The sequence below is a fragment of the Sciurus vulgaris genome, assembly GCF_902686455.1.
Source record: "Sciurus vulgaris genome assembly, chromosome: X".
NCBI lineage: Eukaryota > Metazoa > Chordata > Mammalia > Rodentia > Sciuridae > Sciurus > Sciurus vulgaris.
Window position 1 is genome coordinate 67,708,366 of NC_136471.1, and position 26,431 is coordinate 67,734,796.

General features: G+C 31.3%; 1 protein-coding gene across 5 annotated transcripts in view; it reads left to right on the top strand.

Annotated features, from left to right (window-relative positions):
- RPS6KA6 (ribosomal protein S6 kinase A6) overlaps positions 1-26,431 on the top strand; it is a 102,114-nt gene that overhangs the window by 48,768 nt on the left and 26,915 nt on the right. For all 5 annotated transcript variants that reach the window (XM_079124510.1, XM_079124511.1, XM_079124512.1 and 2 more), the window contains 8 exons: positions 454-534; positions 2,088-2,167; positions 12,243-12,349; positions 12,647-12,684; positions 21,942-22,084; positions 23,828-23,898; positions 24,133-24,221; positions 25,004-25,062. In XM_079124510.1, the coding sequence (XP_078980636.1) occupies positions 454-534; positions 2,088-2,167; positions 12,243-12,349; positions 12,647-12,684; positions 21,942-22,084; positions 23,828-23,898; positions 24,133-24,221; positions 25,004-25,062 (668 nt within the window). The remainder of the gene's footprint in view (positions 1-453; positions 535-2,087; positions 2,168-12,242; positions 12,350-12,646; positions 12,685-21,941; positions 22,085-23,827; positions 23,899-24,132; positions 24,222-25,003; positions 25,063-26,431) is intronic.

Below are 26,431 nucleotides of genomic sequence, written 5' to 3' on the forward strand. Positions count from 1 at the left end.
GCTTAGAAATGTGACATATTTAATTTAATTTTATCTAGATATACGCTTTTCTTTCACTATTTTTTGTTTTTTTTCTGTTATATCTTTGTTGGTGTTACATATTAAGAAAGCACAATCACCTACATATACTTTATACTATCTTCTAGGCTATGATAGAAATAATAATAAGCTCAATTTCTAATGATAAATTCATTTGCAGAATTAAAGGCTACTACACAATAAATGCATAGTAGCCAAATATTGATTTTTGCCACTGTAACCCTTCTCTAGATATATACTGAGTTTGTTTATGTTCTGAGAATATGATTGTTATTATCTAGGAATATATACACTGTAAACTTAGGCACCTTTGAAGTTATATTTTATTATTTTATATTCTTGATTGGTAAATCATTGATTAGATCATTACTGAAATTATAAGTTTAATATGTTCTACCCTTTTGTAATTTTTAGTTCGAGACCGAGTTCGTACAAAGATGGAGAGGGATATACTGGTGGAAGTAAATCATCCATTTATTGTCAAATTGCACTATGGTATGTAGTCTTCTTATTTAGAGAACTGGAGAATGAAGATTCCCATTTACATAATAAAAGAACAAGAAACAAATACTTCAAATTTATTATTGTTATTCAACTTTGTAAAATATATTTATCTGAAATGAGTATAAACATCTAGCTTTTAGTTTTAATTATTTTATTGTCTGTGTTGGTTAACTTGTCCAAGGTAACAAGATAATGTCTTCTGCATACTTGTCTAGTAGTATTCCTATACTAGGCTGCACCTCCAGTGATCTTAGGCAATAAACTACTGTGATAATTTTTGTAAACTATTTGGGTATTTGTTCATAATAACAATATTAATCTTATTTCCTGGTTCCTTTCAAGAGGATCATGTAGTTACAGTAGTCTGTTTTTTTAAAAATATATTTTTATTAGTGGTACATGGACACACTACCTTTATTTTATTTTTTTATCTTTATGTGGTGCTGAGTTTCAAACCCAGGGCCTCACATGTGCTAGGCAAACACTCTACCACTGAGCTCCAACCTGAGTACAACATATTAGTCTGTTAGAACTATTTTTTATACGTAGAAGTAACAAAATATCATTCAAAAACACTGAGAATCATTGAACAAACAGGAGCTTTGGAGTCAGGTATTTCTAAATTTGAATAATGACTCCAGTGTTAATGTATGGATGAGATTGTGGAATATGGCTTCCCTGGGGAACTAAAAGATAAAATGAAACTACTGATGCAGTCTACTGTGTTACTTTCATTTTCTTACATTTAAAAAATTAGTAGCAGCTATTGATTTTATTCTTAGAGTAATTTTGACAAATATTGCATTAAACTATTTACCCAGTTGTATTTTAAGGACCTGTAAGAAATTTGCATCCATTATTCTTTCACTCTTTGTTAGCCTAATAGAATAAAAATAGCATTATCTGAGAACCTTTAATCTCCAGTATATCATTAATCATTAAGCACCTATTGTGCAAAACACTGTATTAAATACAGTGGTTATGAAATTTATAATCTATAAAGAACACAGACATAAATGAAGTAATTTATAAATCAAACCGCAATAAATATGATAAAAGAGAGGCATACATAAAGTGTGATGAGATCTCAAGAGTAATAGCAAATAATTTCATGTGGATGGGGTTAGGTATGATATAGGAAATTGAAAATCAAGAATCCTGGAAAAATTAATGAAGGGGGTGTTATTTTTCTTGATCTTTATGGATTTAATAGATTTTCAATAGATGGTTGGGGTGAAGTTCAGACTGTGGTAGAAAAACATGCTACAAAAAAAATCAGGAAAACATTGGTGATAGAAATTTCTGTGTAAAGCCACAGGCAAAGTTGATTTTTTTCTGAGAAGGAATTTATAGCTATATTAACACTGGATTAAAAAGTGCATTTAATTTTGAGACATTATCCAACAATGGCCCATGTGAGTAAATATTTAATCACTTTATATTGTTTAGGGATAAGACTCTAAACAGACATATTAGCTTAAAAGTGTATTAAGCTTTTTAAGCCTTTTAGATTGTTCTGGTACTACATCATGATTTATAATTAGCTTTTCAGACTGAAGGGAAGCTGTATTTAATATTGGATTTTCTCAGGGGAGGAGATGTCTTCACAAGGTTATCCAAAGAGGTGAGTATAAATTTTTACTGAATTTTGTAGAAATAAAAACTAAGAAAACTCATATTTTCCTATAGAAATTCAATTGGTAATTATTCTTATTGTTTCATTGCATAGTACTTAGTGATGTGCCAGTTAATAGCATTTTCTGTCTGCATGTCATTTAAATCATCTTGATGTACTACTGTGTGCAATTCATTTTACTTTTAGACACACAAAACATATGAATAACATTGAATTAGATAGGAATGAGCCTAGGACTTTTGCTACTCAAGGTACCTAAATGCCTTTCAGGGTAATATTTAATAAATTCATTAAAATAGATTTATTGAAGTATAATTGACATAAAATAAACTGTACATATTAAGTATACAATTTGATAAATTTTGACATGTAAGTATACTTGTGAAAACATAATTAAAATCAAAATAAGTAGCATATCCATCATCTCCAAAAGTTTTCTTATGTGACTTTGTAATACCTTATTCCTACCCTAACCACACTGAATCTGCTTTTTGTCATTATGTGATTTGCGTCTTCTAGGAGGTTATGTAAATTTAATTATACAATATATATTACTTTTAGTCTGGCTTAAATCAGCATAGTTATTTTGATTCATCCCACATTGTTGTATGTATCAGTAGTTCATTTTTATTACCGAGTAGTATTACCCATTTTATGGATACACCATGGTTTGTTTATCTATTCACCTGTTGATGGATGTTTGAGTTGTTGCAGTTTTTGGATATTACCAATAAAGCTGCTGTAAACATTCATGCACAAGTGATTGTATGGACATATGTTTTCATTTCTCATGGGTAAATACCTGGTAGTACAATGATGTGTCATATAGAATGTGGATATTATAGCTTTAAAAGACACTGACAAACTATTTTCCAAAGTGGTTATATACTTACATTCCCACTAGCAGCATATAAGAATTTCAGTTGCTTCATATCATTGGTAATTGTTGGTATGGTCAGTCTTTTATAACTTTGGACATCTGATAAGTGTGTAGTTGTAGTATCTCCTTATAGTTCTAATGTCATCACACTTACTAACAAATGATATTGGACATCTTTTCCTGTACTTACTTGCTATCTATCTTCTTTGACAAAATGTGTTTGAACCTTTTTTCCATTTTAATTTGTTTGTGTTCTTACTGAGTTTTTAGAGTTCCTTATATATTTGGATGTTATTTCTTGATCATATATGTTATTTGCAGATATTTTCTTCTAGTTCACAGTTTGTCTTTTCAATCTCTTGATGGTATCTCTTGGCGAACAGGAGTTCTTAGCAATTCTTTTGAAGTCTTTCTGTAGTTTTTTCTATTAATTGTGTTTATAATATCCTGTTTAAGGAATATTTGCCTCATCCCAGGTAAATATTTTCTCTTAGAATTTACATTTAGATTTCTGGTCCATTTTAATCACATTTTAATACATGGTTTTAAGTATGTGTTGAAGTCTTTTTACATATTATCCAGTTGTTCTAGCTTCATCATTGGAAAATACTTTCATTTTTTGACTGAATTTTCTTTCATTTTATTTGAAAACCAAATGATCATACATATGAAGGACTATTTCTGGATACTCTATTCTGTTCATTTATCTCTTTATGGTAATCGCACATTGTCTTTTATAATATGTCTTGAAGTCAGGCAAGTATAATCCTTGAGCTTTGCTTTTCTTTTTAGAAGTTATTTTGTCTCTTTCAGTTCATTTGAATTTTCATATTAATTTTAAGATAAACTTTTCACTTTCTAAACAAAAGCCTGCTAGGATTTAATAGGGATTACATTGAATCTATAGGTCATTTTGCAGTTAATTAACATTTTAACAATATTGAGTCTTCCAATCCATGAACATGATCTCTCTCTCCATTTATTTACCAGTTGTTTATTTCAGTTATGTCATCTTTTCAATGTATAGGTCTTATACATCTTTTGTCAAATTTATCTGATTCATATTTTAATGCTAAAAATAAATTTTATCATCAAATCAATAAAATAGATTTCCTAATTTCAGTTTTAAACTGCATGGAAATACTTATTCTTATATTGAGTTTGCATACCACAGTGTAGCACAACTTAATTATTACTTCTAGAATTTTTTTAAAATAGATTTCAAGGACAATATATTTGTTCTCTGTGACCAAGTTGTTTTACTTCTTCTTTCAATTATAAACATCACTTATTTCTTTTTCTTTGTACATTGTCTTCAGCCTCTAGTCCAAGAGGACTGGTGGAAGTGGATATTTTTGCCCTGTTTCTGATCTTAGTGGGAAGCAGAATTTTACTGTAAACTGTTAACTTAAATGTTGGTATTTTAAGATGTTTTTCCTTCTCTTACTGCTTTATAGGGAGTTTTTTTTTTTAATGGATGTTATGTTTCGTCAAATACTTTTTCTGCATTTATTGAGATGATTATGTTTTTTCTTCTTTAGTTTCTTAATGTGGTGAATTACAGTAATTGATTTTCAGATGTTGAACCAACCTTGCATTTGTGTATGAGTCCCATTTAGTCATGATGCATTATCCTTTTTGACTATTTTTGGATAGTGTTTGCTAAAAGTTTAAGAACTTTTACATATATTTTCATGATGAATATTTGACTGTAATATTCTTGTATTTTCTATTTATATTAGCACAGTAATTCTTTCTTCATAAGATAAGTAGGGTAGCATTTTTTCCTCTTCAACTATTTGGAAGACTTTATGTAGATTCAGTGATAATTATTCTTAAATGATTGATAGAATTAACCAGTGAAGCCATCAGAGCCTGGATGTTTTGTTTACCATGAAGTATTTAACTACAAATTCAATTTATATGTAGACTTATTCGTTTTTGAGTGAGCTTTGCTAGCCCCTGCTTTTTAAGATTTTCTCCATCAAAATTACCAAATTTATAGGCATAAAGTTTCTCATAATATTGCCTTATTATCATTTTTATAACTGTGGAATTGTTAATGATGTTGCTGCATATTCCTAATGTTGATAATTTATGTCTTCTCTTTTTTTTTTCTTTTTGTCCAACTTAGCGTTATTAGGAGGCTATCAATTTTATTTTTCTCCTGAAAGATTCAGCTTTTGGTTTCATTAATTTTTTTCCCTCTATTGTATTTCCATTCTCCATTTCATTGTTTTCTGCTTTAGCCTTTATTACTGCTTACTTTGTGTTTCATTAGCTCTTCTTTTTCTAGTTTGTTAAGATGAAATGTTAAGTTATTGATTCAAAGACTTTCATCTTTTCTAACAGGCATTGTTACAAAGTTCCTTCTAGTTACTGCTGCTTTAATGTCAATCCCACAAATTTGTATGTGGCATCCCCCCCCCCCGTCTTCATTTTTAAACTTACTTTTAATTTTCCTTTGTTTCCTTAACTCATTGGATATTTAGAAACATTATTTATTTTATAAATATTTGGTCATTTTCTATATATCTTTCCAATATTAATTTCTAATTTAATGTCATGATAGTCATTAAACATTTTGTTTTGACTTGAATTCTCAAATTTATTTATACTTGCTTTATGCTTTAGAACATGGTGTATCTTGGTAAATATTCTATGTGCGTTTGAGAAAAATTCTCTGTTCGGTGGTGGAAGGTTCTATAAATGTCAACTAGGTCAAGTTTGGTAATAGTAGTATTTGGTCTACTGTATTCTTACTAATTTTCTACCTGCTTGTTTTATAAATTTAAAAAATTTGATGTACAAATTTCTAAATTTTTGAGACAAATCTTTGAATATAATTATTGATTTGTATATTTTGGAATTTCAGTCAAATTTTGTTTCATTTATTTTTGAAGTTCTGTTACTAGGTTCATTATTCCTTCTTGAGGAATTGACCCTTTTAACATTACATTGACTTACTTTCTACCTTTTTTACTTTGAAATCCACTTTAATATTAATATTAAAGTACTCCAGGTTCTCTTTAAAAAGTATTGCTATTAGCATAGTGTATCATCTTCCTTATTTTAATTTTAACCTATTTGTGTCTTCATGTTTTAATGTGTGATACTTAAGGAAGCTTAAAGTTTCCTTACTTTTTATCCAATCTGAAATATCTTTACATGGGATTTTAGATGTCACTTTTCATGATTGTTGAAATGGTTGGGGTTAAATCTCCATTTTTCTACTTATACCCTTAATTCTCATTTATTCATTGTTGTTTTCTCTTTTTCTTCCTTTTAACTAATTTTTGTACTATTTTATTTTTATCATTGCTGTTTTCTTGACAATATTAACTATAGCACTTTGTTTTTTGTTATTTTAGTAGTTTTTCAGTGTTTATAATATGAATCTTTAACTTAGGGTCAGCAAACTATGATAGTCTTTAGGCCAGATATGGACAGATTTTTTTTTCTTTATGAATAAAATTTAATTGTAATAGAGCCATCCCCATTTGTGTAAGTATTGTCTATGACTTCTGTCATGTTTTAATGGCAGCATACTTGCATGATCATTTTAATTGGATGGTAGATATTGTAAATGTAACTTTTTGCATGCTATAGATACATTGTTTTCCTATAAATTATATGATATATAGCTTTGTTCTGAACTGATGTTGTGTTATTGAAAACACTTTGTATGTTATTTGAAATATTTTGATTGTCTTGGTTTTTCTTTGTTGATGTTGTTTTGTTTGTTTTTTTCAGTACTAGGGATTGATTCCAGGTTCTCACACTTGCTATACAAGCTCTCTACCATTGGTTTACACCCATAACTCTGGGTCTTGATTTTAAGCTTTGTTATATGGGACTAGGGCAACATTTTATATAGAGTTAATATATCCCGACTGTTGAATCAGGACTTTTCTTAATGCTTTAACCAACATCCTTCAAATTGTGAGATGTTTTATTCTGACTGTTGAGAATTGGAGTTATCCTGGTCCTTTGTGAACTCAGTAGATTCTGTTAATCCTTTAAAGTTATTCTTTTCCTGGGGTCAGGTATTTTCCTCTGATCTATGATTGGTAATTTCTTACTAAATGGCAGACACTGTGAAATGTACCTTGTTAGGTGATGGATATCTGTGGATATTGCATTTTTTTCCCAGGATGTCAAAGTAGTTTTACATCTTAGCTTCAGGTCTTACTTTAAAGGTTGTTAAACTGCAGCAGAATAGCATTTGGTCAGGAGTTAACTTTGCTCTACTACTGAAGTAAAACCCTTCTGATTATTCTGATACTTTAAGTATGAGGTTTTTCTGCTCTGGCTAGAGGTAACATGAACTATTACTGGCCCGATGTGAGTTCCATGGATTGATCCCTATAATCCTTGGTTCTTTTCCTGGTTCAGAATAGTATCCTCCCTTCTATATGCTGAGCATTTCTCTGCTGTATGCTTGAGGAGACTGTCTACATCTCTCCAGAGTTCTCTCTGCAGTTTTCTTTGTTCTGTTTCTCTATCCTGTGAATTCTGTCTTCTTTCTCCCAGACTCATAGCTCTAATCCATTAAATCAGGTAGTCTCTTGACTTCATTTAATTTAGCACTCCCTGCACTACTTTTTGGAAATTTTTTTCAGGTGGTAAGCTGGGCCGATTTTAGGACATGCCTTGTTTGTTCCTCATCGTTCAGTATTTGCTGTTTTGTTTTTTTTTTTTTTTTTTTTACAGTTGTCCAGTGTCTTGAAAAAAAAAAAAAACATTTCACATATTTTGTCCTGTGTTTTAGATGTTTCATGCAGGAGAACAACTCCTGTTCTTGTCCACTTCATTTTGTCTTGAAATGGTAGACTAGGAGGACTGTTTTAATTGGATGATAGTGGTTCACCATCTCACTTCCAGAATTTACAGTATTGGGTGTGGGAGAGCTACTGTGGTTTCCCAGAACTATGGAACCTGTTGTGAAAAAGGAACAATATGTTTCTGGGATAGTAGCCAGTGATTAAGTGGCTCAGGTCTCTGGCTTATATCTGTCTAGCTCTAGTGCAGAACATGTCATGCATGAACAATAGAGTGTGTTCTTGGTATATTTATCATTACAGAACAGAATTCAGTATGTAATAGGGTCTGTTTAGGAATCCCCTTCCAAGATGGTTCTTTAAAGAAACTTTTTAAAAGCTGGTCCCAAGGTTTATAGGGACAACAATATGACAAGGCTCCAGAATTCATGATTTCTTGTGTTAGATTATAGAAGTGTCAAAAATGTTTTTTGAAAAATTCTTCCCTGTAGTCATTTCTAATTTTCTTTTAAACTCTTCAGACCTCCATTCTCGATGTGGGACTATCTAAACCCATACTAGCACAGAGATGCAGTCAGTAAGTTTTGATTCCTAAGTCTGGAATATTAGGTAAGAGCAAGCATTTTAAATGCATTTCCCAAAAGAAAGTAAATTAGTTTATTCATTGAACAGGCTTTAAAAAATTGATTCAATGTTTACTTCTATAGGCAGAGTATTATAATTAGTTGTTTGTTGGTTATACTTCACTTGTATATATAAAAACTTTGTTAAATAATCCAATATAATACTTATTTTTATTCTTTAGAAATAGACTTTTGAAAGTACATTTTTGGCATGTGTTAAGGAATTTTATAGTGTATTTTATTTATATTTTAAAGGAAAGGTACATTTCAAAATATCTCTTTCCCACAATGCATACACTCACATATACCAATATACATATAAACACACAAAACTCAGGCCTAATTTGTTAGAATCAAGAAAATATAGTTAAATGAATGACTGGTTATTTTAAAGTTGTTGGTTCTTCCAAAACTAACTTATTGTTTTAACAAAATTTGAAGAAAGCTGCAATAGGAATTTTTGTTTGCATTTGCCATAATTATACTATATGCAGAAAAGTAAACAAATGAAAAGTACTAAGAAATTTTTAAAAGTCTGAAGGACACCCTTCCTTTTCTCTATTTCTTTGTTAAAACTCTAAATCTTTGAATTTAGCACAGTGATGTGCAGCTGTAGTCCCAGCTTACTTGGGTGACTGAGGCAGAAGGATCTCTTAAGCCCAGGAGTTTGAGGCTGGCATGGGAAACATAGTGAAACCTCAAAAACAAAAACAACAATAGACTTTATGAAGTTTCTATAAACAAATATCACAGTTTCAACATAAGTTTATAAACATAGTATGTGGCCTAAGAATATCCCGTTACATATGACATATTATTATATATAAAGGAAGAATCATAGATTGTGACAAAGAAATTGGTCAGTAAACAGTATTTGATAATTGGTTAGGCTTTTTAAATTGAAAATACCATGTCTACCATATAGAAGTGTAAATTTCACTTATATTAAAGAACTTAGTCTGGAAAATAATTACTGTATCCTAATAGAAAATGCAGCTGAATATTAAGTTGACCATTGAATGGAAAAAGTCTTATTAAGCATTATAGCAATTAAGGAAAAGCATTGAGAAATGATGAATAAGGTGAACCACATAAAAGTAAAAACTATTGAACATAAAAACAGCACAAAGCTGGAAAATATTTGCAACTGACATGATGGGGAAGTGACGATTTTAACATTTAAAAGGGCTTGTCCCAATTGACCAAACAGTAAGTTAATAGTGGGAAATGGGCAAAAACATTACTGGTTTTGAATGAGAAACATGGAAAGACCACTGAACAAAACATGTTCATCATAAGAATAAAAATTTAAATTAAATCAGTATTGATCCCATTTTTGTATATCGAATGTGGAAATACGTTTAATGGTTTATCTGATGGTGTCATAGATATGGAAAGATAAATGCCATCATAACTGCTGATGGGAGTGGAAACTATCGTAACCTTTTTGGAAACTAATTTTACTGTGTATATCAGGAATCTTGGACTATTTATACCTCTTTGTACCTGTTTTATTTCTTAGGAATTCATTTTGGGAAAATAATCAGTATACCAGTAAAAATGTATGCATATTTCACAGTTGTTTTAAACAGTGAAAAACTGGAAATAACCTAATTATCCAGAAGGGGAACAATTAGATAAATCATGGCAAATGGGTATGGTTGATATTGTGCAGTTGTTGAAAACTGTTTAAGTGGGAATAAGTACTATAACATTATAGCATAATATTAACTGGGGATGAAGGAGAACCCTGAGTAATATATACAGTATGATTTCAGGTATGTTAATATAACTCATCTATTCATACACATACACAAATAATTTCAAGTGCAATAAAAGATTAATAGAGTTTTTCTTCATACTGAAATTTTGGATGATTTTCATTTTGAAGAGGGATTTATGAGTAGGAGAATCAGATAATAGGAAAGCATTATTGGCAACAAACTTAAAATTTACAATGAAATTGTAGAATGGCATGTGGTAGAAGTGGCTTCTGGGGAAAAGGTCATTCTTAAGGGCACATATCCTATCCTTGTGTTCAATTCCTGAACCTCATACTTCTTATGTTATTTTTGGCAAATTACTTACCAAATCTCATATGTAAAATGTGGATAATACCTACTTCACAGAGTTGTCTGGAAGATTGTCATAAAATAACAAAGGTGCAATGTTTGACATATAGTTAATTGTAGTTGTTCCATAATTGCTACTTAGTACATTTCTTATTTGTGTCAATTATGAATCTTTCTAACCAGATAACTTCATGACATGATGGTAGGTTTGACATAAACTGTAACCTAGACAATGTTTCTTCCTTTTGAGTTTTTTTTTTCCCTGATGATGGGGATCAAACTACCCATGGCCTCATGCATGCTGGGCAAGTACATAGAGCCACATCTCTAGCCTTCTTCCTTTATAGTTGTAAAAGACTTTTATTTATGGTTTACTCCTGTGTTAGGTTTCAGTGAACATTTTCATTATTCTTTCCCATAAGTTAAACAAGTAACAAGTATTCTTCTTTAATATAAATGGTCATGTGACAATGATGTTCTTATACATTTGCAATTTTAATATTCAAATTAATGTTCCTGAAACTTAGATAATGAATATTTGTGTTTTTTTCTGTTGATCATTTTAAAAAGTAAATGGGATATCAAAAATTATCTTTAATTGCTTAAACTCTCTGGAGTTTTATTAGTAGTTTTAATATGTATTGTGAAATACTATGGCCATAATACTAAATGGCCAAACTGGTTATTAGATTTTATGATATTTTATTAAAAATTTGAGCCTTATTAGTAACCCAGGTTTTTCTTTAATGAAAATAACTCAGGGCTAGAAAAAATATTTTTTGCCATTTGGAAGTCCTTAGTAAACTCTAAAAATTACATGTAATGATTGAGTAGTACCCAATTCTGTATATAAACTAACACTTGTGAATGAATACATATGTAAACTTATATAATAATAGCTCTGGTTGTACTTAGAACATTTTACAGTTTAGAAATATTTTTTTTGCCCCACATAAACTAATTGAAATTTCACAAGTACCTTTTTAGGGAGATAATGCAGATATTTTCCTTGTTTTATAGACTTAGAAACTGAGGCTCAGAGGGCTTAAGTGATGTCTGATAAAACTGTGTATTCTGGTTTCAAGTTTAGTACTCCTTTGTTATAACAGTTCTACTTCCAGGCACAGAAAGAATGAGGAATACAGTGTCATAAACTCATAAACCTTTCTAACAGAAAAGACTTAGAGGTACCTCATAAATCAATGATGAGTTTAGAATTTTGTGATATAACAGCTACTCGTTTAACAAGTCTTAGTGGTAGGTTAGAAACTTTGGGTTAGTATAGCAGGAAAAAACTGAAATACCTGAGAAGCAAAAATGGATAGTGAGAGAGTAAGAGAAATAATGGAATTAACAGTGTTAAAACAAAATATCCTATATACTTCAAATACCTAAGGGCACCGAAAGATCATCAAAAAAGATGAATTGCATATAGTATACTTAGAATATAAGAAGATATAATCATGCTTTACAAAGATTAACATTAAAATGGGTAATATTTAAGGAAAGGATTATTTAAGAAATTAATTTTATCTATCTAGAAATTTTACTTTTTTGGTATACCCAGTCATTATTCCAATCAAATAAAAATTGACTATGTTTACTTTCTTATTATTTTCTCAAATTTGCTGGTTTTTAAAGAAGTACATTCTTAAAAATACTCAATATTAGAAGAAAGATCAATGGTAAATTATTATTTTATTTCAGGTTCTGTTTACAGAGGAAGATGTGAAATTTTACCTTGCAGAACTGGCCCTTGCTTTGGATCATCTGCATCAATTAGGAATTGTATATAGAGACCTGAAGCCAGAAAAGTAAAACTATATTCTCCTTATGTATCACTGTTGTCTATATTTCTACAATTATAATTACATTTTGACATACTCCACTGCATTTTTAAAATATTATAAGAAATTCTGTATGAAGTACATTAATTACATGAAACTGATTTGTAAAAAGTAATCTTCATATAAACAAACCTTGGTTTAATTACTTAAAATTTTTCTAATATGCCAAATTATGACCTGTTTTAAGTTTATAATGGTTTTTATGTAGATGTGTTACATAAAATATTTTATTCTATCTTACTGAATATGAATTTTGATTTACAGCATTTTGCTTGATGAAATAGGACATATCAAGTTAACAGGTATGCAGATTTTCTTATGTACTAAACCCACTGTTTTTCATTATTTTACTGTTACTCTCAGCCTTTTTCCTTTTTCTTCTTTCTTCTTTGCATTTGCATTTTGTTTATTTAGTGAAAAAAGGTTTAATTAAAGGTTAGATAGCTTTCATAATAGTTTTTAATTATAATTTTCAAATATAAAATTCAGGCACTGTGCAAATTAAAATTGATATTTGATGTCCTGAGTAAAAATACATGATCTTATTTTCAGCATAGGCTGAAAGACTTTACAATACTCATTACATTTTAAATATAGTGACAACCTCTCTCCCCATTTCCTGCTCTGCAAACAGTTTTCTATTCTGTATCTATGAATTTATTATTTTGAGAATATTATATAAACCAATTTTGTAAAACCACACAGCATTCACATTCCTCTTTATCTAGAGAAGTAAAAATTTACATTCACACAAAAATCTATCCATGAATGTTCAGAGCTCTTCTGTTTGTAAAAACTCAAGACTGGAAATGACCCTGGGGTTCTTTAAAGGGTAAATGGATAATCAGTGATGCATCCATATAATAGAAATCCTACTCAGCATTTAAAAGAAATGAACTGTTGATTCTTGCTGCAATTTGAATGGAGTTCAAGGGCATTATGCTGAGTGAACCAATCTCAAAGTTTACATGTGCTTTGAGTAGATAGTGCATTCTATATTTAATTATCAGAATGCCTGAACAAAGATAAAATGAAGACGTGATCTTTACAGAGAATTTTAAACTGGTAGGTTTATAAGGTTAGTTGCGCTAAATTCCTTAGTGCACTGTATCAAGGTAAAATTAAAGTATAAAGATGTTACCTTGAAAATGAAAGTAAATATGTCAAAGTTAAAGTTTAGTGAATCTCATAGTCTCATTCTTTTTTTCATGTATATAAAAACAATGTAGGTTTGCAAGGGATTGAAAGCAGAAAAGAAAAAGAATGAGAAAGAGAACAAAAGAGTTCTGAAATTTTATATAACAGTTTTTTTTATTTTAAAGCAATTGAACTTTAATCAAAAAGCTAATTGGAATTTAATTGCTTCTTTCATTTTTTCTTAATAAATTATACCTGTTTTGTCAGAGGTGAAAAAAGGAGATGGATAAAAGTATAGAATAAATCTTTCCTTTATCTCTCTACTACAGTAAGTTTAATTGGGTGAATAATTATGCTAAGTTGTATTATAGTTAGTCTTCTAATTGGAATTCTACCTTTTATAGCTTTTAGAGACATAAACTGAGGAAGGAAGAGTAGTTAGCATCAATGTTAATTTATAAGCAGGGGACACAAGGTATGTAAAAAGAAGAAAGTGTGATTTATAATTTTTTACAATGCAGACTATTTTTCTTAAAATTGCATGAATATTTATTTTAAAGAAAATATACGGTAATGACTATTAGATAATTTACAGTTTTATGATTATAACCTAATTCAGAGTTTTGTGATGAAAAGTACATTTGTGGATTAAACCTCACAAGTATTCCAGTGAGGTTTGTTAAAGTGAGAAGCTTAACAGCAATCATTTTAAAACTTTATTCTTTTACACTTTTTCCTTTAATTCCTTTATTCTCTATTCCTTCCTTTTTGTTTTTTCTTCTTTTCTGCTTTTCTTCCCTTCTTTGTCTTTCCTTCTGTATGTCCTACGACCTTTTTTTTCTTTTCCTATTTCCTACTTGACATTTTAAACACTATAATCAAAATACAGCAGACTGATTGCTGTTTGCATTGACAGCAGTGGGCGCTGTGTGGGCTGCAGTGATTTAGGAATGAGTCATTTCTAGCATTGTGAACTTTCCCAGAGTAATCTTAGAGCAGTGGTCTTTTTTTCCCCACCTGTTGATATTAAAGCTCCTTAGGACAGCTGAATGCTTTTGGCATAGACTTGTAATCCCATTTATTCTGGAGACTGAGGCAGGAGGATCACAAGTTCAAGGCCAGTCTGGGCAATTTAGTAAGACCCTGTCTTACAATAAAACTAAGTGGATTTGAGATGTAGCTCAATATAAGAGCACCCCTGGTTTCAATCCCCGGTATTGCAAAAACAAACATTAAGGATGGACCTAATGTTTAACAAGCAACCTGGAATGACAGTGGACTATAGAAAACTTCCTGTTTTAACTGTACTTTCAGTATTATTTGCCTCATACTGAGATTAGATTGTATAGCAAAATGTTAGTAAAAGGAGAGTAGAGATCCCCAGATATCTGTACTCTTGCTTATGTATTATTTATATTTTGTATATGACAATTTTTTTCAAAATCTTACCTATAGTATATAAAAATCTTAATCATAACTTGAGCTCAAATAAATTCTGTGGTTGCCATAATGTGGTTTTGAGGGCCATAATTTAGGGGTGACTAATAAAGACAAATGATGTATAGAATCAGAAATTTAAATCACACAGTACTTAAGTATTTAATAGAAAATGTGGACATGAGAAAATAATTTTAATATTTTTTAAGATTACTTGCAAATTCATCATTGGAATTACTTTTGCTTAATTGTAATTAGTCAACTTGGGTTCTGGGTATGCTTTTTAAAATTTAAAATGTTAGAGTCATTTAAGCTTGCAACAATGTGAAATATACCTCGATACCCCCTTGTCCCCAAACCCTTCCTTTATGTAACTGATTTCTATGTATTTTATTCAAATTAACAACTTGGAAAAACCAGCATTTAGTGTCTATCTCATTTAATCTTGCAACTGGTTTTATAATGGTCAAATTTTTGTCATTTGATTACTGAGCAGACTCTAGTGTTAAATATCAGTTTTGTCTGAAGTAGTATGACAAAGGAACTTTTATCTGTTAGCCCACAAAATGTTATTGTGGGTCTTCTATCATTAAAAGTAAGGTTGTTCTTGTAGCTTTTTATTTTTTTAATTTTACTTACAGTAAAATTCATCTTTTCCATCTTGTGATAGGAATCTGTTTCTTGATTGCACCTGTGTTAATATCTTGGCTATTTTATTATACTATGGTTTTGTAAGATGTTATCATGGGATAAAGAGTAAACAAGATCTCTGTAATATTTCATATAACTGCATGTAACTCTACAGTTATTTCAAAATACAAAGTTTAATGTAAAACAAATTTCAAAGGTAATTTAAAAAAAAACACTTTCTGTGTGTGGTTCTGCAAGTTTTAACAAATACCACACTTTTATAACTACCAATAAGATAGTAATATAAAATAGTTCTGTAGCTTCTGAAATTAGACCTTTAAAAGTCAGTCCTCCCTTAATTCAAACTAATTACTAATGTACTTTCTGTCCCTACACTTTTGCCTTTTCCACAGAGCAATATAAACATAGACATACAGTATATAGCATTTTAAGTCCAGTTTTATTTGCCTAGCATACTGCATTTGATTTTCTTCCATATTTTTTAATGTATCACTACTTTTTTTAATTGCTGAGTAATATTTCTATTTTATGGTGGTACCTTGGTTTGTTTATCCATTCAGCAATTAAAGGGTATTTGAATTATTTCCTGTTTTGGGCAGTAATGGATAAAACTGCAATAAATAGTACAAGTTTTTATATGAATACATTTTATTTCACTTGAATAATTACCTAAGGAGAACATTATTGCTCATATTGCAAGTGTTTAGTTAACTTAGTGAGAAACCTCCATACTCTCTCCCAGTGTGGTTGTACCATTTTGCTTATGTGTGTGAGAGCTGCAGTTGCTCTTTATTCTCACCATTTCCTGGTGTTAGTATGTTTTAGTTTAACTATTCTAATAGTAAACATAGTAATATCTAATTATGATTTTAATCTGTATTTCTCTAATAACTAATGAAACTGAGCATCTTGTCGTATATGTATTTCTTTGGAGGAGTTTCTATTCAGATCTTTTTCCCATTTGGAAAAAATTTATTATTTTCATATTGAATTTTTTGTTTTTTATATACTAAAAGTACAGGTCACTTATCAAAAATGTGATTTGCAAATATGTTCCCCCATCTAACTACTTTTTTCATTTTCTTAAAATGTCTTTTCAAGACCAGTTTTTTGTTTTTGTTTTTGTTTTTGACATAAGGGAGTTTATTAAGCAAACAAAGTGTCTCCCTGCAGGTAAGAGAGAAACTATGAGAGGAAAAGAAAGGGAAAGAGAAAGGGCACTCAACTAGAGAGAGTGGAAATAGAGGAGGAGAAAGAAAGGAAGTGAGTAGGAGAGAAAAAGCAAGAGAAAAGATCTAAAGACCAGTTTTTACTGTGATGATGTCCAGTGCACAGCTTTTATTTTTCTTCTATATATTATACTTTTGAGGTTGTTTCTAAGAAATTTTTGTCTGACCCAGGTTTACAAAGATTTTTTCCTACATTTCCTTTTAGAAATTGATAGTTAAAATTTTACTAGAATATAGTTCTATGGTCCATTTTGAATTAACCTTTGCTTTTGGTAGGACAATGAATTTTTTTTATTAATATCCTTCATATTCTGGCATGATTTGTCAGAAAAAAATATGACCTTCAGTGGTTGCTTTTGCACTTTTCCAACAAACTATCTGGCAATATACAGCCAGTTCTGTTACAGTGTGACCTAATGTGATCTTAATCACTACACAATGCAAAATCACACAGTAAAAGCTGCAGAACTTATGGAGGAAATGGAGTTAAAGGTATAACATTAAAATCTTAAACTATGACACACTCAGCAAATTATGGAAATCATCCTTGGTGTCATCAAAAGACACATGGATAAAAAATGTGTTGGATATGTTCAGTAGAGTTTTACTCAGCCATAAAGAAGTATAAAATTATGTTATTTGCTGGTACATGGGTGGAACAGGAGAACATCTTGCTAAGTGAGATAAAAAGACACAGAAAATCAGGGGTTAAGTGTTTTCTCTCATGTGGAATTTGTAGATTAAAAATATAGAAAAAAGTGAATCTCATGAGAATAGAAAACCACTAGAATAATGGAAGGGATTTGAGAGGGAGGTAGCAAGGGAGAGCATGGGAAAGTTGTAGGGGATGAAATCTACCAGATTATGATATATCCATGTACAAATATACCACAGTGAATACAGTTTCATTTATAATTTTAATACACTAATGAAAATAGTAATAAAATTAGAAGGGGGTTTAGTAGAATAGAGTGAAATAGAGCAAGCCAGATCATGGGGAGGAGGGAGAGAACAGAGGAGGGAAAGAGAAGTATAGGTGTATTAGTTTTCTCTTGCTGTGATGAAAATACCTGACAAGAAAAACTTAGAAAAAGTTTATTTGGGCTCATGGTTGCAGAGGTTCAGTCCACAGTTGCCTGACTCCATTGCCTTGGGCCCAAAGTAAGGCAGAACACGATAGTAGAATGGTATGGTGGAAGAAAGTTGCTCAGCTCATGGTAGATGTATTAATCCACTGCTGAAGTTTTAACTATCCTAATCCAAACTTTTTTGGGGGGTGGGTATCAGGGATTTAACTCGGGGGCACTCAACCACTGAGCCACGTCCCCATCCCTTTTGTTTTTTAATTAGAGACAGAGTTTCACTGAGTTGCTTAGCATCTTGCTTTTCTTGAGGCTGGCTTTGAACTTGAGACATTCCAACCTCAGCATCCTGAACTGCTGGTATTACAGGCATGTGCCATTGCACCCACCTAATTTAAACTTTTCACCTCTGAACATCGTTATGTTGCCTAACACATGAGCTTTTCAGGAAACATATCATATCCAAACCATAGCATTTCACCCCTGGTCTCCAAACACTGAACACCCATCTCACAATGCAAAATGCATTTATTCCATCTCCAAGAGTCCTCATGGTTTTAACAGTTCAAGCATTGCTCAAAAGTCCATGTTCACAGTCTCCTCTGAGAATCAAGGCAAAGTGTTTGTGGGCCCTTGTACAAGTCAAAACAAGTTACATACATTCAGTATAAGAGGGCACAGAGAAAACATTTCCATTCCAAAGTGAGGGAATAGGAAACAGACAGAAGGGATGGGAACCAAACAAGATGGAAACCCAGCTGGGCAAACACATCCTTTAGCTCCATGTCTGGTATCTAGTGCACATGACAAGATGTGAGCTCCAAAGAACTTGGGCCTTGCTAGTTATAGCTCACATGGCCTCTCACTTGACCTGACTTTTCCTGTTGCTTCTTGCAGCTTTCCTGGAAAGACATTTCATGATACTGGCAGCTCTTAATTCTGGGGGTCTCCAATGTAGCTCTGTCTTCATTCTCACATCTTCGTGCATCACTCTCTCAGAGACTGTCTATAGAGATTCTGAACCTGCTACCCTTTATTTAGCTTCCCAGACTCTCCTTGGATATCAGGGTAGAACTTGGAGAAGTAGTACCACATGGAGTATGCCGTGGTTTGCCACCAGTTTGAACCACATGTTCTTTGGCCTCAGTTTTATGTATACTTTTTTTTACTTGTCAAGTTGTTTCAAATCCTTTCTCTTCTTTCTGCTGCTGATTATCACAGTAACCCTGATTAAAAGTAGCTAGGATTACCTATGCTACTGCATGAATAATATACTGCCTTGAAATTCCTTCCACCCAGTTAATTATTCTATCTCCTATAAATTTGGAGAATTTAAAAGTCTTAAGAGCGTAGGCAAAATGTAGACAAGTTTTTTGTTAACCTGAATGTACTATAAATAGCTTCTATCCCAGTTCTCAATAGTCTTCAGTTCCATCTGAAACCTCATGAGCAGAGTCTTTTCCATCTGTATCATTATAGGCATCCTTGTATTCTGAGCTCCCACCAGAATTTTCCATTAAGCTCTGCTTACAACATTCTAATACTTCCCTATCCTGCATTTCCAAACTTTTCTGAACTCCTCCCACAAGCTAGTCCAAATGCTTCTGAACCAGATTTTTTGATATCATAGCAGTGACCTTGTGTAGTCAGCTTTTCATTTCTGTGACTGAAATACCTGGCAATAACAATTTAGAGAAAGAAAAGTCTGGACTCATGGTTTCAGAGGTTCGGTCCATGGTCAGTCAACTCCATTGCTTGGGGCATGAGGTGAAGCAGACCTTCATGGTGGAAGGATGTGGCAATGGAAAGCTTCTTAGATCATGGAAGCTGAAAAGCAGAAAAATAGAAAACAAAAAGAGACAGAAATACAGAGAAACAGGGTGTGTGGAGTCAGGGACAAGATATGATCACTGAGGTAAGCCCCCAGTGACTTACCTCCTGTAGACATGTTTCACCTGCCTACAGTTACTATCGAGAAGTATATTTAAATTATTAATCCACCAATGAGGTTACAACTCTCATAATCCAATCTTTCACCTCAGTATTCCCACATTGCCTAACACATGAGTTTTGGGGGGATAGCTCATATCCAAATCATAGAAAGTATGTGAATAAGGTGAATTATGTTACCTGCATGTAAACAAATATGATTCCCACAAATGTTTATAAGGCACCAATAAAAAGCAAAGAAGAAAAAGGAAATACAATACTATAAAAAGATAGGTACTACAAAATTATCACTGTTTTACATACTATAAATTATTAAGAAATATATAAAGAGTTGGGTACATGCTGGTAAGCCTAGTGGCTCCGAAGGCTGAGACAGGAGAATCGCAAGTTGCAAAACAGCCTCAGCAACTTAGCGATATGGTGTCTCAAAACAAAATAAAAAATAAAACATGCTGGGGAAGTAGTTCAGTGGTTTATCTCTGCTGGGTTCAATTCCTGGTCCAAAAAAAAAAAAAAATAGAGTAAAGGAAAGGAAAAACAAATACACAAAGAGTGCAATAAATGTGGTATATTACCTTGAGAAATACCTGACATTTGTTTGTGGAAGTGGATGTCAGAAAGGTTTTATTTTGTAAGGTATAATGAAGTTGAGGAAGATAAATTACATTAAATAGGAAGAAAAGTAGTAACAGAAGTGGACAGGAATAACTTATAACAAGATTAACTGAGGTAGCTGGTAGATGTTTGAGTTGCAGGTATGTGTGCTTTATATGAATTTCTACTTTGCTAATCTTAGCTAGGTTCAATTTTCTGTGTTCTTGCAGACAAGACCTTGTGTAAGCCAATGCCAGATTCCTGTTATGCTGAGTGTTTCATAATATATCTATTGCATTGAAACACATTTGTATTTTGAAGCAAGTGTTATAGCAGAACTAGCTGTGTATTTCAGTCTGTTATCATCTACACTTCCTCTAGTAGGAGAATATTTATTACTGGTAGTAGCTTTATAGCAAGTCTTGAAGAGTTTAAGTTCTTCATATTTTTTCTACTTTTTCAAAACTGTTTTGGCTGTTCTGTTTCATTTGCCTTTTCGTATAAATTTCGGACTCAATTTGTTAATTTAACAAAAATTTGCAAAGATTTTATTGAAGTGTTATTGATTCCATAGTTCAGTTTTTGGAGAGGTGACCTCTTAACAACATTGAATCTTCCTGCCAGTAAACACAATACATCTCTCCATTTATTTAGGACTACTTTTATTTATTTCATCAATGTTTTCAGTTTTCAGCATATAAATTTTACACATATTTTGTATATTTTTGCCTGTGGGTTTCTTAGAATTTTGGGGGGTGTTAAAATGGTACTTTTAAAATTTCAGTTTACAAATTTCCATTCCTAGTACATAAAAATAAAATTGATTTTGTATTCATGTTTAGTTCTTTGAAGAGTTTAAACAAAAATGCAAGCTTGCCTTAGCAAAATTTTGCTTTTTTATTATTTTAAAAACTCTCAATTGCTACCTCTCCTTTGTCTTATTCTATTTTAAAATTTAGATTAATTTTACAACTTTGATTTAATTGTTATTCATTAAAAACTGTTGCATGATATTGTAGTACAGACTTAAAGCCAGGTATTTTGATCATGAGGTTTAACCCAACCATATTTACGTATCTTATAGTGTATCATTATGAAATACGGGTTGTTTTCTATTGTTGGTCTCACTGTAGTTTTCTTAAGAGTAATTGTAGACCATCCATTAATTGTTTTAATTTTTTTTATGGGTACTGGGGATTAAACTCAGGGGCACTTGACCACTGAGCCACATCCCCAGCACTATTTTCACTATTTTGTATTTTACTTAGAGATAGGGTCTCACTGATTTGATTAGCACCTCACTTTTTGCTAGGTCTTCCTTTGAACTTGTGGTCCTCCAATCTCAGCCTCCCGAGCTGCTGGGATTATAGGCATGCACCATCATACCTGGCCTAATTGTTTTAATGTTTAACCCATTATTTTGTTTCTATTGTTGTTTTGTATTTTCTGAAGTTTTTCAATGTTTTTGTATTGTTATAGACTTTGGACTCAGCAAGGAGTCAGTAGATCAGGAAAAAAAGGCCTACTCCTTTTGTGGTACAGTAGAGTATATGGCTCCTGAAGTAGTAAATCGGAGAGGCCATTCACAGAGTGCTGATTGGTGGTCATATGGTGTACTTATGGTAAGTAGTAGTATTTTTATTTACCATGTCAGCATATGATTCATATTATTTAGAATGTTGTTTTAGTGAAAATTTTGGAATGTGTCAGGTAAAAAAGGGGTTCTGTTATTTCATGATTAATGCTTAAAAGTTGTGGTTGGCTAGCTGTTTTAAAATAATAATTAGAATTTTAGTCTTTTAATGTTGCTACTACAAAGGTAAGTGGTAACATTGTTATATAAAGTTTATAAATTTGAGACTTAGAACAAGGTCTTTCGATTCTAGAGTTCAGAATGCTGAGTTTAGCAGTTACATGATATTTTAATTAGATATCTCAGAAATTATCACCCTACCATATACTTTCTTATTGTTCATTTGTTTCAGGCATGGCCTAGAATGTAAACCCCTTGAAGAGAAGATTTCTGATTTGTATTACTTTTCATCCTCCATAGTAACTAGCATAGGGAACATTTATTAGATGCTTAATAAATGCCAACTGACTAAATTGATATGAGATTATACACAGAATATGTAGTAGTAAGTAGGATGATTGGTGAATAGCTGTTGAATCAGACATAATTTGCCTCTGAAATCTGATAATCCACTTTACCTATTTATCAAAGAATGACACAGAGTGTGACACATCTGGTGGGGTGGTAACTGATTCAAAATATATTTAGCATTTTATCTGATCTAAGAACACATACAATCTGGTTGGGGGAACAATTGTAATGGCTAAATAAAATGTCCAAAAGTACTTTAGAGAAACTTCATAAAGTTGATCTAGACAAAGTAGAGAAGATGGAACTTAGGTTATGCCTTGAGTGATAAGTAAAATTTAAATTGTTGCATGTCAAGAAAGAGAGTATTATGATATTAGCAAATGCTTGGGGAACTAGTTTGACTACAGTAGTGAAGAAAGAGGGAGAAGTTGCAGGAAGTGAAACTGCAAACCTGTAATGTTTGTATAATTTTCTGAGTAGTAATACATGATTTTAGATTCTTAAACAGGATGCTAGTTAGAGAAAATATGTACTTTAGGAATATTAATTAGCCTTGGCAGCAATGTATAAATAAATTGGAAGTGTCAAAAACTAGAAACTGACCAAAAGAACTCCTTACAGGACAGTTGTAAGATAATAGAATTTAAAAAGAGGAAATATTAAAGTGTTTCATAACTAACTTTAATAGCAATTTAAGTGATACAGATGAAACCAAAGGTAAAGCTCAAACACAAAAGCACCTCTAAAATTTATGAAATTTAGGGATTGAAAGAATGGTACATTGATAGAAAATAGATAATGACAACAGGTGGGGAAAGAATTTATTTTTAACTTATGTAAATAACTTATTTTTAACTTATGTAGCATAAGTTACTGTAGATTGGTGACTAAACCTTTGGTCATGATAAATTAAGAGGGGCAGTGGAAAGAAAACCAATTATGTGGACTCTGTATTTCTCTCTCTCTCTCTCTCTCCGTGTGTGTGTGTGTGTGTGTGTGTGTGTGTGTGTGTGTGTGTGTGTGTGTGTATGGTCCACTACCCAACCTGTTGTTTCCTTGAGGGGTCATTAAGATTCCTATATCAAGAAAGTTATTTCCTTACGTGATGGAGTTTTCTAGTTCTGTTTTGACCCACTCTCGTAAATCTTGCATGACTTGATTTCATTTGATGATCATGTAATATGAGTTTCAGTTTTTTTCTAAAGAATTTTATTAAATATTCTGTTATGCTAAATTGACTCTGATTATTTTATTCTTTTAGTTTGAAATGCTCACTGGTACTCTGCCATTTCAAGGGAAAGACAGAAATGAGACCATGAATATGATATTAAAGTAAGTATGAACACTCATTTGATTTTGGAAAAAATCACTTGCTTTCATTTTGAGTAATTTAATGTGGTTTTACTTTGAAGCAAAAGAACCCTTTTTACTGTTTTGTTCTATTCCCCTAAAATATAGGGGATACTATTTGCCATTGTAAAAACAAATTTTAAGATTAGTTTTGAGATTTGTTCATTTACAAGTGTATTCGATTTAAGTGAAATTTTCTAAAATCCTCTTTTTCAGAGCAAAACTTGGAATGCCTCAGTTTCTTAGTGCTGAAGCACAGAGTCTTCTAAGGATGTTATTCAAAAGAAATCCATCAAATAGATTGGGTATTGCTTATTTCTTATCTTTAAAATGATGTACTACATATTTGGGGATCTAACTATATCTTTATTCTTTCTTGCTTAAGTGCTTCAGTTCATTTGCTTTTGTTATACATTTATATCTGGAATTGTGCATTTTGTTCCAGAAACAATAGACTTTGTTGTATATAAGGTTAAAAGGTTAAAAAATAGAGTAGTCTCATTAATCAAAACTTTTCTTATACATATATCAGTATGTATATGATATGGGTTACCTCTTTTGGCATAATTCACAGAATTACCTTGTAAAGGCAATCCTTTTAGATATTTGATGATAATTACTTTGTTTCTCCTAATTTTTTTTTCAAAGTAAATAGAATGTTTCCATTAACACTTAATTATAAGACTACTTACTGATAGCCTTTCTTTGATTCTAGATGTGATCCTCTTATCCTGTTAGCATCATTGTATTAAAATAGTTTATGACTTTATTCCTTTAGTTTTTGATCTGTCATAAAAATCTGAGGTCATGAGTTGAATTATGAAGAAAAGAAAGCATACTTAACTTTTAATGCTATGTCAAACATGAATTCACTACCCTAAGCAGTTCAGTATAAACATCAGTTGTTTTTATTATAGTGAAGTGAAAGGATAAATGAATACAATGCCAGATAAGAATTCATAGATGTTTTCACTTCATGAAATCTATGAAATGTGTGTAGTCCAATTTATAGATGAAGCCAATTAAATCAGGTAGCAAGATTTAAAAACAAAAGCATGCCAATAAAGTATTCTTTTCATTTTTATAGGTTCAGAAGGAGTCGAGGAAATCAAAAGACATCTTTTTTTTGCAAATATTGACTGGAATGTAAGTTGGGTAGAAAGTTTTTTTTATTAAATAGGTTTATATTAGAATGAGCATAAAATTTATAAGTAAGTAAAAATATATGGACTTTGCTGATAATCCATGTGTTATATTTAGTGAAATTTTTTTTAATAAATATTTATAAATCATGGGATTTATCTTGAACCAGATGTGTAATAATAGTATATTTTTGTTTATCAATTGTTTTATCTGTTAAATGTAGTTAATCTTTTGCCCTTATTCTAGACTGGGGAATATGAGAGAGGGAAGAAGGGGAAAGGAAGTGAAGTATGTAACAGATTCTTATACGAAATATATTATGAAGAATCTAAGGTGTATTTAATTTCAGATTGTTCATTGTTTTGTATTAGAACAAATTAAATTTATTAGTTATAACAGCTGTTTCATTAAATTTTGACAGGATATGAAACCAAACTGATAATTCTGCTGAGTCATGTATAGAGATTTTTAAAAATTGCTCTTCTCAAACTAATCTAAGAATTTCTTAGAAGATTTAATTTTTTGTGCTTTATAGAGCAGCTTTATATATTTTATATATTAGAAATAATCTACTTAAACATTTTTGATGTTATGTGGTTCTGTCATGAGTATCAAAATTGCTTCAAAAGTAAAGATTATCTATTTTAAGACAGAGATCGAAAGCTGGTATTCACTGACCAAATCATTTCTTCTTCGGGCTTGTAGAACAGGTTTCAGTAGGCAATTTTTTTCTTTTTTCTTTTTTTTTTGGTACTAGGGATTGAACTCAGGGGCACTTAACCACATGTCTAGCCCTTTTTTGTATTCAAATCAAATATAGGGAGACAGGGTCTCACTGAGTTGCATAGGGCCTCACTTTTTGCTGGGACTGGCTTTGAACTCGCAATTCTCCTGCTTCAGCCTCCCACACTGCTGGGATTACAGGTGTGCACCACCACACATAGTTTCAGTGGGCAAAATTTTATTATTACAAAACTAACTTGTTGTAATCCATTAGTATTAATACCCCAAAACACCATTGAGTGGGCATGCTGCATGGGAGCTGACTCTTTTTGGTATATCATATAAATCTTTCCTCAGGTATCTTTGTATCCTCTTTCATTTTCTCCCAGTGCTTCTCTATTCTTTCTTTCCTAGAAAAAAGGAAAGTACATTTTCTCCCATTATTGTTATATCTAAATATTTAAAAAAAATTTTCCTTTTAAAATTTAGATTTTTAATACATTAAAACATAAATGCATTCTACTGTCATGTACAACAAATTTGATCAAATAAAAAATGTAAAACATAAATCTGAATGTATATGTGGGTGTCATGCAATATTCAGATACATGTATACATTGTGTATTGTTTAAATCAGAGTAAACATGTC